Below are 12,366 nucleotides of genomic sequence, written 5' to 3'. Positions count from 1 at the left end.
TTGAAAGCCCGGGACGCAGTGTTACCATGCGCAAACACCACAGGCGGATGGACAGATGGAAAAAACAGAGTATAGTTAGCTTTCTATCAGCTGAGATTTGTGAATGTAAACAATATCAAATGCAAAATGGCAGTTGGTTCCGTTGCTGAATAACCATGCAACGTAAAACAATACAAACAAACAAACAATAGCAATGTTTATATTCTGTAATACAGTAAAAATATAATATTACAATTAAACCTCGGTTTTCGTATGCTTCTCTTATCGTGCATTTCGGTTTTTGTAGACTTTTTTTCTATGAAATTGTGTCTCGGTTATCGTACGTTTCCTCGGTTTTTGTACACTCAGAAACGTTCCATCTGGGGCCAGTGCGTGACCGGCCCCCGTATTGAGCGCCGAAACAAAGCATCCCATCTTCTTTTATGCAGTATTCTGCTTTTGTGTTTGTTATTTTTATGCTTTTTTTTATTCGAGTGCAACTGCTAAATAAGCCATCATGGGGCCGGAGAAAGTTGGTCGCGCTCGCCGGTCTCTGTGAGAAAATGGCTACAACAAGCACTGATGTTAATGAATTTAAGGCCAGCAGAGGCTGGTTTGAAAAATTCAGAAAACGAATGGGCATACATAATGTGCCTACTCCAGGGATTAAGGACATGTTTGCGAAGTGGAATGATGTAAAAAAATTTTGTGGAGAGTTATCATCCCAACAAAGAAGTTGTAATCCATGTCTCCAACATGTTTAATGACAATGTCATGTTTGACTTTAGGCAAGTTTTAAAGAAACTCCAGAAACAAATGTCTATGGACAGTTTTGTTGTGCGACAGGGGTCCAGTTACTCTCAAGCTGGTCTTAGTGCCAGTAAAATCCGAAGTGAGGAGGTAACCTCAGACACTGCCAATAAAAAACGAAGTGAGGAGGTAACCTCAGTTAGTGCCAGTAAAAAAAAAAGAGAAGTAACCCCAGATAGGTCCTTGATACCTGAAGTCCTTCTGGAGGGAGATCCCCCTTCCAAACAATAACCTCTCTTCCTTTATCTCCCCTCCTCTCTATCTTCCATACTCTACCAAGTGTTTTTCATAAGGGTAAGAGTGATGTTAAATGTTCATTTATTCATTTAATTAGTCATTTATATTCATTTCTCATTGTTTTCTGTATGTAAAACTGTGTTTATTCCCTATAAAATGTATTTTTTGTTAATATTTTGTTTCGGTTTTTGTGGGAGGTTCTGGAACGGATTATGTATGATATGAAAACCGAGGTTCCACTGTAGATGCAAAATACTGTAATTGGATGCAGCAAGCAAAACAACATCATTTAAATCATCATTATTATAAACCTAATTGTACTGTTTAACCTCTGTGATTGATCACTTTCTCAAAAAAAAAAAACACAAGAAAAAAAAACTTCACTTTGTAGAGCTTTTTGGTTTTTAAAACTACGGATAAGGGATCGTAACTCTATATAGATATTTTGCTGTGTTTACATTAATGGCAATATCTGAAAATTAGTAAAAAATTGTTATTAGCAAAATGTCTTGTGGGGCGGGATGTTATGGGGAAGTGTTATGAGAGGGGCAATGTGGGAGGGGTTTGCTGCCATGAGATACATAATATTTTGACTTTTTTCCCCTTTGTTTCTTTTGAAAAGATGTAAATGTAGAAGGATAAAAGAGAGATAGTAAAGATTCTGCAATAGACTTTTTATTATATATTAGTAATATTGAGAGTATGGGATTTAATTTTTTTTCATAATTATGTGTTTAAAAAATATCACAAACACAACACTTGTTTGTACCTGAGCATTTTCTACTTGACATATGTATTATATGACAGAATAATATCACAAACTCATCCCTTTTCTGAGCTCCAGCATTCTCTACTTTATGCATAATTATAATGTAGAAAAATATCACAAATTAAATTTAAACAGTAGTAGCTCGTACTTCGAACTTACTCCATTCCAGAAGGCTGTTCGAAGCACGATTTCTTCGAAATATGAAACAAATATCCCCATAAGAAATAAAGGGAATCAGGATAATTCGTTCCAGCGAAACCAAAAAGTCCCCCTTTTCACATTTTTTTCTATTATTGTGTTCAAAAATTAAATTAAGAGTGCAAAGTAATGAAACAGTATGTTATATGAAGTAAAATTTTAAACAATTTATTTTTCTGTGTACGATTTACGAACTGTTTGCAAATATGGCGCCGGCCGGCTGGGGGATGGAGGGAGGAGAGATGGGAATCCTTTGAGCATACCGAATTGGTTGCAGAATGCACAGGTTGATAAAAAAATAAATTTTATTCATATTAGGTACAAAGATAATCAAAGGAATCAATAGTGTGTGTGTCGGATTGTGTCTGAGAGAGAGAGAGAGAGAGAGAGAGAGAGAGTAATCAGCGTGTTTACATTTGGATCTTAGGTGCACGAATGAGATTAATCATGCCACAATACATCAGCTTACTGTTGGCAAACAGCAGACTTTTAAAATTGACATGAGGATTTTGCAAACAAGTAAGTAATTAAATCAAGAATGCAAGAAAAGGAAAGAGAGATAAAATAACTTTTCACAAGGAAGCCGTTTCAACAAACAATCGAAGCCCGAAACTGAAAGCGGAGCCAGTTTGTTTATTACAGAGCTGAGTTACTTTTACAGTAGTAAAAAATCGTAAAAAGCAATTGCCACAAGATTGATATTTTACCGTAACAAAAATAAAAGTGATTTGGGCAGATCGAGTGTAAGTGAAAGAAATGGGCGAATAATCATCCCAGATCAGCTGATAAGTCAGTGGGAAGCAGAGCTTTTCTTTCCTCTCTTCTCCCTCTCTATTGTGTCTCACTCAGCGCACCGAACACTGACTCGAGCAAGCTTTTTTTTTTTTTTTTTTTTTTTTTTATTGAATTGCATTCGTTTTCATGTTTTATCATTATGTTATATTTATTGTGAAATAACATTTTATTTTTTATGTGAATTGGTACTGCTTTTATATACATATTATAGTAAAGATTTTACTGCCTCTCCTCTCCTCAACAATATCATGGTGCACGATAACTTAAAATCGTTCATTCATTATTCCCCAAAAATATAATCGCTCCCTCCCTCTACCTCAAGTTAGCTATGTATCACCTCAATGACGAATGATTTTGTTAATCATTTGTGCTAAATTTGATTGTGAAAAGCTTTGTTCTTCCATTTACTAATTTGTTAATATTGTTCAACTAGACCGTCTCACTTGGCGCACCGATAGCTGGCTCGATTAGGACTTTTTTTTCTGTATTGCATCTGATTGTTTTCATATTTTATTATTATGTTTAGTTTATTGGGAAATTCCATTTTTATGTGAATTGTTATTGCTTTTACATATATACAGTAATATTTTAACTCTCTCTTCTTCTCTCCTCAACATATCAACGCTCTCTCGTTCATTCTCAAGTCAGCTGGGCGTGACGTCACCGCGGTTACGTACGATTTTATGCATCTTTTATGCTAAATGTTATATTGAAAGCTAAATTTTAAATTAAATGCTTTATACTTTTATTTATTTTGTCGAATATGGTTATTATTAAACTATATATTTCTTCGACAAACAATCATTAAACTGTATATTTCTTCGACAAACAATACAAAATTTAGTCGAAAATTTTGTTCGAAAAACGGAAAGTTCGACATAAGAAACGTTCAACAAACGAGGTACCACTAATTCTCTTCTAGAATTAGGCATAGTCAACTTTGTGTACTATGATATCAAACTAAAAACTAGCATCTTTGTCACCTATCAACTAAACATAGATAATTAATAGGCTAGACCTTAATATATTATTGCATAAAAAAGAAACATACTAGTTTTTACTAAAGGGGGTGTCTATATGATGGGGGTGGGGGCGGCATAAAAAAATTAGTAAATAAAAGGGGTTTCGTAAGTTTTGAACAGCTCCTAAGATGACTTTGGGTATTTTGGGATGATGGTTTGGGGTGTATTTTTGTTTGAATTATTCAGTTGTTTTAGCATGATAATTTAAGGTATATTTTTGTATGAACTATTAAATTAAGTAGTGAACTGTTTGGGAGTTATAAGCATTTTAGTTTAAGGGGTACAGGGTATAACTAATACACTGTATAGTAAAAACATGCATTCATGTATACACAAAACAATATATTGGAGTTTTTTTATATAACTTTGTAGGCTTTGATGCTTTTATCTGTGATGTATGTGTGCTTGTGTATAGGTGTATATGTCTATTTAGTATGTATTTACTGTATATATAAAAACTATACATACATATATATTTATATTATATTTATATATATATATATATATATATATATATATATATATATATATACTATATATATATATATATATATGCTATCTCTCTGTATATGATTATCATATATATATATATATATATTATATATATATATATATATATATATATATATATATATATATATGCTATCTCTCTGTATATGATTATCATATATATATATATATATATATATATATATATATATATATATATATATATAAGTCTATCACATTACCGTGATTCATATACATATATCGAACTACAAATGTCCTTTAATATCTAATTCGCTCTACCTCGGAATTAATATATTTTCATATATGCTTAACCGAGGGGGAATTTATTAAGCGATAATAGAATTGGCCATCGATAAGGTTCGAACCAGCGACTTCCCAATCCCAGGACTGACAGTGAAGCCTTTAAACCACCCCGACACCGCAAGAATATAAGTTCATGCCGCCTCCCACCTGAAATACCTTTCGCGCGCACAGGTATTTTTTGTTATGGAGACTGCATCAACCCATCTCGTTCTCGGTGGCATGGTAGTGCTTTTGCCCGCACGTAGTCATCATATAAGTCTATCACATTACCGTGATTCATATACATATATCGAACTACAAATGTCCTTTAATATCTAATTCGCTCTACCTCGGAATTAATATATTTTCATATATGCTTAACCGAGGGGGAATTTATTAAGCGATAATAGAATTGGCCATCGACAGGCGCGAACCAGCGACTTCCCAATCCCAGGACTGGCAGTGAAGCCTTAAACCCCCCGACACCGCAGAGGGAGGCGGCATGAACTTATATCTCTTGCGGTGTCGGGGTGGTTTAAGGCTTCACTGCCAGTCCTGGGATTGGGAAGTCGCTGGTTCGCGCCTGTCGATGGCCAATTCTATTATCGCTTAATAAATTCCCCCTCGGTTAAGCATATATGAAAATATATTAATTCTGAGGTAGGACGAATTAGATATTAAAGGACATTTGTAGTTCGATATATGTGTATGAATCATGGTAATGTGATAGACTTATATGATGACTACGTGCAGGCAAAAGCACTACCACGCCACCGAGAACGAGATGGGTTGATGCAGTTTCCATAACAAAAAATACCTGTGCGCGCGAAAGGTATTTCAGGTGGGAGGCGGCATGAACTTATATCTCTTGCGGTATCGGGGGGGTGGTTTTAAGGCTTCACTGCCAGTCCTGGGATTGGGAAGTCGCTGGTTCGCGCCTGTCGATGGCCAATCCTATTATCGCTTAATAAATTCCCCCTCGGTTAAGCATATATGAAAATATATTAATTCCGAGGTAGAGCGAATTAGATATTAAAGGACATTTGTAGTTCGATATATATAATATATATTATATATATATATATATATATATATACTAATATATATATCTATCTATATATATATAGCTATGGACGTATCGTATTATTGAAAAATGATAGGAACTGCTTTGCATGAATATTTAAGGAATGGTAGAAGAAAAATTTAGGTAACTTGTAAAACAGAAAATTAGATATTCTTTCAGCTTTTTGATGATGACCTTTTTCTGGCATTCTAGTGAAATACAAAAGTCTCCAGCACACTTGGAGGTGTAGCACTGGTGAGGATTTGAAGATCTCCATCAGTAAAACAGAAGATAATGCTAAGAACCTCATTCTTCATAAGCTTCCCGATAATCCATATTTCCCCAGTAAGCAGGGGAAGGTCTTTGTTCTGAATAGTGATTCTCAGAGTTACAGCTTCACGCTAAATAGCACGACACCAGAAGACAGTGGCTTATATTACTATTATGTGAATGAAAAGGAAGACTCATGGGAAAGTTATTTCAATATTTTGGTCAGAGGTAAGCTAGAGAATAGATTTATTTTCTTTGGTTACTTGCGATATATCTGTGTCATGCAGTATGTGAACAAAATTGATTTTAGTATATTAGTTATTAGATACTTTTGGGAGATTTTTGGTTATATGAGCATCAGTGAAAAAAATATTTGCTCCTTATGCATTTGTTAAAGTATTTACTGAAAGTGGGAGCTTATCAGACAGAGAGTTAGATGCATGTAGAGCAAAACTTTTCCTTTTCTACGCAGACTGTGAGGCAGGAAAATTTGGTCCTGAGTGTTCTAAGAGTTGCCAAGAATGTCAAAATGGCGGACAGTGCCACAGCTATACTGGAGAGTGCCTCTGTCCTCCTGGCTTTATAGGAAGTGCATGTCAGCATGGTTAGTTATTTGCTTTTCCTGATAGTAATTTATTTGTTACTACCTTTAATTTTTTTCTTCCATTTTATTGTATTTTATTGAAGATAAAGATGAAAGAAGGTTGTTTCATGTTGACTTAACAATTATTATACCTTGTGTTAAAAATGTTCATGTCCAAAAGTAACCAACATTTGTGTACAGAATTTTTGTCAAAAATATGAAATTATTTGGATATTTCTAGTGTGGTAATTTTTTTCAAGAAAGTAAGGTAATTTATTTAAAGTGACAAAGTATGGTTGCTTTAAACTAGCTTAAAAAATAACATTGTAATAGAGAACTGCCAATGGCCTTATCCAAGGCAGTAACTTTTTTATATATATTTATTTCCTACAGCTTGCCCTAAAGGTTGGTTTGGAACCAAGTGCCAGTTTGAATGCGGTGCCACAACCAGTGACCAATTGGGCCCTGAGAAGGGATCTTGCAAAGGACTAACTCTTTGTCTACCAAGTCCTATGGGATGCTCTTGCTTTCCTGGGTATAAGGGTCCTATGTGTGATGAAGGTGAGAAAGAGAGAGGATCTTATTTAGGATGATTTTAAAGAAATAAAGAAATTAATTGTAATGCACTCAACACAAAAGGAAATAGCAATGCAAATATCGCATATAGTTTATCAAGACTTTTTATGAGCAAGAAAATATTTATCAGTGCTTGATTCCTGGAAACGCTGCTTCCTCAAAATCCCTTTGACTTTAGAGAGGAAACTTCAGAAGGTAGGAGCCTTTCGTTATCCCATTTTATCCTCTTGCATTAAGGTAAAGAAAACCCTCAAGCCACTTTCGTGTCCAGAATCTCCATCTCCCAACTGAAGTCTAGGACTTGTTTTGTGATGTAGAATTGTTGATGTGTTTAATGGTAGCCAATTTAATGAATGGTAATTTTTTTTAAATGTTGTGATTATTTTATAAGGTATTTAAGTCCCAAAGAAAATGGCTAAATTCTTTCATTATATATTTAAGCCATTTCCTATTCTTGTCACAGGACCAAACGATTTTCAGACACTGTGGTTTATCCTTCCACCAATGTTAATTATTTTACTGCTTTTACAACTTTACAGAATTCTCAGGCTTTTATTTCTTCGTATGTGACAAAAACTAAGCATGCAGTTCATGCCAATGCCATCAACATTTTCTATACATTCCCACTTGAGCCTTCCACAGACAGTTTAAGTGTCTTCCAATCTCTTGCACATACTCACAACAGCAACCTTTCTTGAGTTGCTTACCCTGTGTTTCTCCTCTCATCTGACAATCATCCATCATATCTTGACCTAAATACCAATATGAATAAGTTATTTCATTCATCTACCATCCTTTTTAACATTTACTGTTCCATCTTACTCTTGCTTACATTTACATTAGGACAGTTTTCTTGTTCCACAACTGCATCAACATACCTATATTGCCCATTTCACCACATACATTATCAAGACCCAGGTATGCTGTTAATCCATTATTACTTATTATTTTGTCATTTATTTTATTTCCGAATCAAAATCTTACCATATGCCTTCCCCAGGATACTAAGCAATGTCACGATTCTATAAATTTTACAGTTTACTTTTTCATCTTTACTTTCATACAAAAGAACAATTATTCTTCTTACCTATCCCTTTGGAACCTTTCCCCCATCCAGACAGAACTGGAAAATCATGGTCAACCGTCAGATACACTTTCACCACCATACCAAAGGATTCTGTACATGCTGGCAATGCCATTTCTTGTCTCTTACTTTTGGATTTAAATCAAGTAAACAACTGCTCTTATATATCTCCCAAACATATCCAGCATCAGGCAGAGATTCAGATTCACCGCAAAGCGTTTTCTTTCACTCCGGTTCTTTTCCAGTCTTGGACTACAAGTAGTCACTTTTTACAAATGTATTTTCTTGTGTTGGTTCTCCATCCTACTGTTGCCTGTAACATTTTCTTATGAATGCTTGCAGAAGTTTATCAGTACCTTTATAGACACCTTTTAGTTGAATGGGCAGTTTAAAGCGTTGTTTCTCTGTCAGCTTAGTCTGTTAACCAAAGGAGCATCTTTTCGAGAGTTCAGATTAATTAATTTCCTTCCCTGTTGCATTGTAATTGTAATCTTAGGTTAAAATTTTTCATTATTCAATTTTTTAATTAATTATGTTCAGAAATTGGTAATTTTGAGAAAAGAAGGCAATTATACCTAGCAATTACAAATATATTATTTCATAGTACGTAAGTGCCTACAAAACATGCTTTTGTACTTTTATGGAAGTTGTCTCAGGGAAAGTTACTCAAATACCAAAATCTTTTTCCGTATCTGAAGTGAGTGTCTTATTATTTCGTATCATTTCCGTTTCATGGGATATGTCGGTGTTTGGGAGACTGCAGAAATGATCTAACGTTTTTGGATGTGTAGAGATGATGTCGTTGTTACAATGAACACTTTCATATATTATTTTACATTGGAAAATTCATGTACTGTGAACATTGTCAGTTTTTATGATTTTTTGATATACTGAAGATGACACCGAAGGTATAATTGTTTGTCGTTATAACCAGGAGCTGTCTTTTTCAGAATTGTATGTTTCTTATATCCTCATGATCAGTATCTTCATAACCAGAGAACTAACTTTCAGGATATTACCAGTACTTTAAAAAGTCAGATCTCCTTAAAACAAACATTGCTCCATCCTAAAAACTTTTTATCTCATTAACCTTCTATATCATATATGCTCATCATGTTCTCCTTATTCTCTCTTTGAATTCAGTCAGACTTCTGGTAGGTCCATGGGTATAATAAGCAGCTTTTGAAGTACATACTCTCCATCATGTCTAAACCAACACATTTCTTCCCATATCAAATCGTCTGTCTTGTATGTATAACCTTTTATTAAATTTGAAATAAAACTCTTGCAATATGTACTCCTCCTTTTTTTTACAAGTTTGGTATACCAGGTGAAATTATGTCCCTATAATTCTCCGTCTCTTCTAATGCCTTGACCCATGTAGAAAGGAAGGGTTATTCCTGTCACCCTATCACTTAGATCATGTCCTTCATCCAGACAATTTACACAACTTGGTGAGCTGCTCAAACACAGTGTCGCAGTCTCATGTCCGTAACAGTAATGTCCACAAGCATTCCCTGACTTTCACTGACTCCTAAGACTTGCATCATTTCATATTTGCATCTCATATCGTCCACATTCAACAAATTCTAAAAATATGTTTGTGTATATACGAATGAGTTTGTATTAATATTGATATATATGAATTGTGCATAATTTTCTTTATTCTTACCAGATTGCATCTCTGGAACTTTTGGGGCTGGATGCTTAGAGAAATGCTCTGACAAGTGTAACTCTAACCTCTGTGATCCCTACACTGGCTCTTGCTATAATTCTGGTAAGTATTTCTTTTATCTCTCATTGTTTGCCTTCAGATTTTAGTTTAGTTTATGTGTTGTTGCCTTAGCGTCGATATTCTTTCTGTTGTTATGGGTCTTTGTAGCATGTTCATGTATTATACTCTTCAGTTAATCAAGAAAAGTTTTACCCATTTTAAGTAAATGTGATTATAGTTTCTAAGTGTTCTTATGTTTATTAATTAGATTAGTAAAAGAATCAGAATTTTAATGAGAATTATCACTAGACATGAACCGAATGCCTGTTATTTGCTAATCCTAGTAAGGTCCTCTCCTTGATGTTTCAGATAATGTCTTGTCTACAAAGGCTCCAACTGGAGTAAATGTAAATGATGAGCTGCTGCTCTCATGGAGAGATGAAGATCCTGATGGGCAGCATCTGTACTTCGTTACATTAGAGGTATATTATAAAAGAGAGAGTTATTTCATATTGTGTACTTAAATTTAAGATGTTAACTATTACTACACTCTTCCTTAGGTACTTGATGATGAAATTAGTTCCTAAAAGGATGAAGATTTACGTCTTTATTTCCTGTAAGGATGAACATAGATCTTCACATCATCATAACAAACACAGAAACTTCATCAACATGCCAGCCTCCAGTATTTACTAATTCATGGACGTTTATTTGGAATAGCTTGCATATAATGGCCAGCTGTTTATATTTAAGCCGTTTCATATGTAGACTTTTAGCCATTATTTCATGTCCAGAAATTGCAGTTCATTCTTTCTGATGAATAATGTCAGTTTATTTCCTTGAGGTATTATATTCTACATGAAAGACGGCTGATTGCATATATGATTACCCCTTTTCTATAAGCCACGCTGTAATAAAGTTAATAGTGTAGCTCATTTAGTAGCAGCAGATGCAACTCTTCTGCTTGTTTACCGCGTGGTGTAACTCTTGAGCTTTAATACTTGCGTGACCAAACCCACTGAACAGATTATTGCGTAGATGTAAAGGCTACAGGCCTATTATATTTCTGTGAAATATTGTTCTAACTTGAAGCTGTGAATTAGGGAGAAATATTCTCAATGCCACGTTGATGACAAGGTAGTGCTTGTTTTATCATGCCGTGCCATGTATTGACTTTTTTTTGTGTTTTATCAATTGAATTTTTGTTATAGAATTTTTCAAACTAATGCTTTCTTATGTAAGTGTTATTTGAAGTAGTACTTGAAATGTTAAAATTCATTGTTATTCTGTCATATTCACCCTAAGGTATTTTGTACTTCTGGAATGTCTAACTTAATAATTTATCTTGTGTGTGTTACCATATTTTGGTTGCTGTTTTCATGCTATTTTTAAAAAATATTAACAAACTCACGATGAAGTCTTGTGGTCAAAATGATATACCACTACTGTATATACAGAACAAAATATGACATCTTTTTACAACCGGCTTGAAAAAAAATTCCGTAATGGACTCCCAAAATACTGTTTATAAAGCACAGCTAATCATTTTCTAATTCACCAGGAAATACATAGATTTCCCTGTGGCACAGACTAACTGAAGAACAATAATTTTGAGATTCCATCTTGATAATAAATTGAATTACCAGACATTTATGCTTTCTAGTAAGGCTGGAAATCAAAAGTAATCTCTCCACATCTTGAAACAAAGACATTTTCTCATGCTTTTCATCAACCGAAAATTCAGTTTATTCACAATTTCAGAAACCAAAAGTAAGCTTGTCACATTTTTCATAAAAAGCCTTTAACTGTACAGGCTATTCAGGTGCATGAAATGAAAAGTTCCAAAATGAACACTATACATCTCAAGCACAGCCAGTTTCCCACAGTTCGATGTAGTAAATGGTGCTCTTCACACTACTCTGCATCTATAAGTTTGGACTTGCTGCCTTTCTCTTCAGCTAGTTTCTGCAAGTGGTATTTCTGGTATTCCTATTATTTGTGTTGATCACGTCCATGCAGCTTGCCCTTCTCCTGGGGCATACTGAAGTTTGAATAAGCATTTTAACTTTCAGGAATCCTTGTTGTGGTGATTTTAATAAAATTTTCTTCAATTAGACAATGAACTTTCAAACTTTCAAATTTAGTTGGATAAACCAAAAATTCTTTTCATTTAGATATCATGGTTATGAGATATAATGCTGAATAAATCTACAGTCCTTAGAAAATCCTGATTGAGAATCCATTGATGTAATCCTGTAATAGTACTATTTCACATGATTTGTTGAGTTTTGATTGTTCTTTAGTATTCTATGTTGAATCCGATGGAATCAGTGATTTTGTTGATGTACCACTGGTAGATGGGGGTGCCAATTGTACTATGAAAGAAGAAAATGCAGAAATAGAAGAAAAAACAAGTTAAAATCTATATGTTTGATTTGGCAGTAACATTTGAAATAAGTTTTAAAATTGTGTTT

The 12,366-nt window shown here is 34.2% G+C and overlaps 2 protein-coding genes across 2 annotated transcripts in view; both read left to right on the top strand.

The window, feature by feature from the left end:
- The window catches only part of LOC135217128 (receptor-type tyrosine-protein phosphatase delta-like), a gene marked incomplete in the record, with an annotated part of 217,514 nt that overhangs the window by 123,226 nt on the left and 81,922 nt on the right, over positions 1–12,366 (top strand).
- Positions 1–12,366, top strand: part of LOC135217130 (laminin subunit gamma-3-like) — a 33,520-nt gene that overhangs the window by 5,120 nt on the left and 16,034 nt on the right. The window contains exons 3-7 of the mRNA XM_064252837.1: positions 5,879–6,163; positions 6,408–6,539; positions 6,912–7,079; positions 9,854–9,955; positions 10,262–10,374. Coding sequence (XP_064108907.1) covers positions 5,879–6,163; positions 6,408–6,539; positions 6,912–7,079; positions 9,854–9,955; positions 10,262–10,374 — 800 coding nt within the window. The remainder of the gene's footprint in view (positions 1–5,878; positions 6,164–6,407; positions 6,540–6,911; positions 7,080–9,853; positions 9,956–10,261; positions 10,375–12,366) is intronic.

The sequence above is a fragment of the Macrobrachium nipponense genome, chromosome 7 (genome assembly GCF_015104395.2).
Source record: "Macrobrachium nipponense isolate FS-2020 chromosome 7, ASM1510439v2, whole genome shotgun sequence".
Lineage (NCBI taxonomy): Eukaryota > Metazoa > Arthropoda > Malacostraca > Decapoda > Palaemonidae > Macrobrachium > Macrobrachium nipponense.
This window is presented reverse-complemented; position numbering and strand designations above follow the sequence as displayed.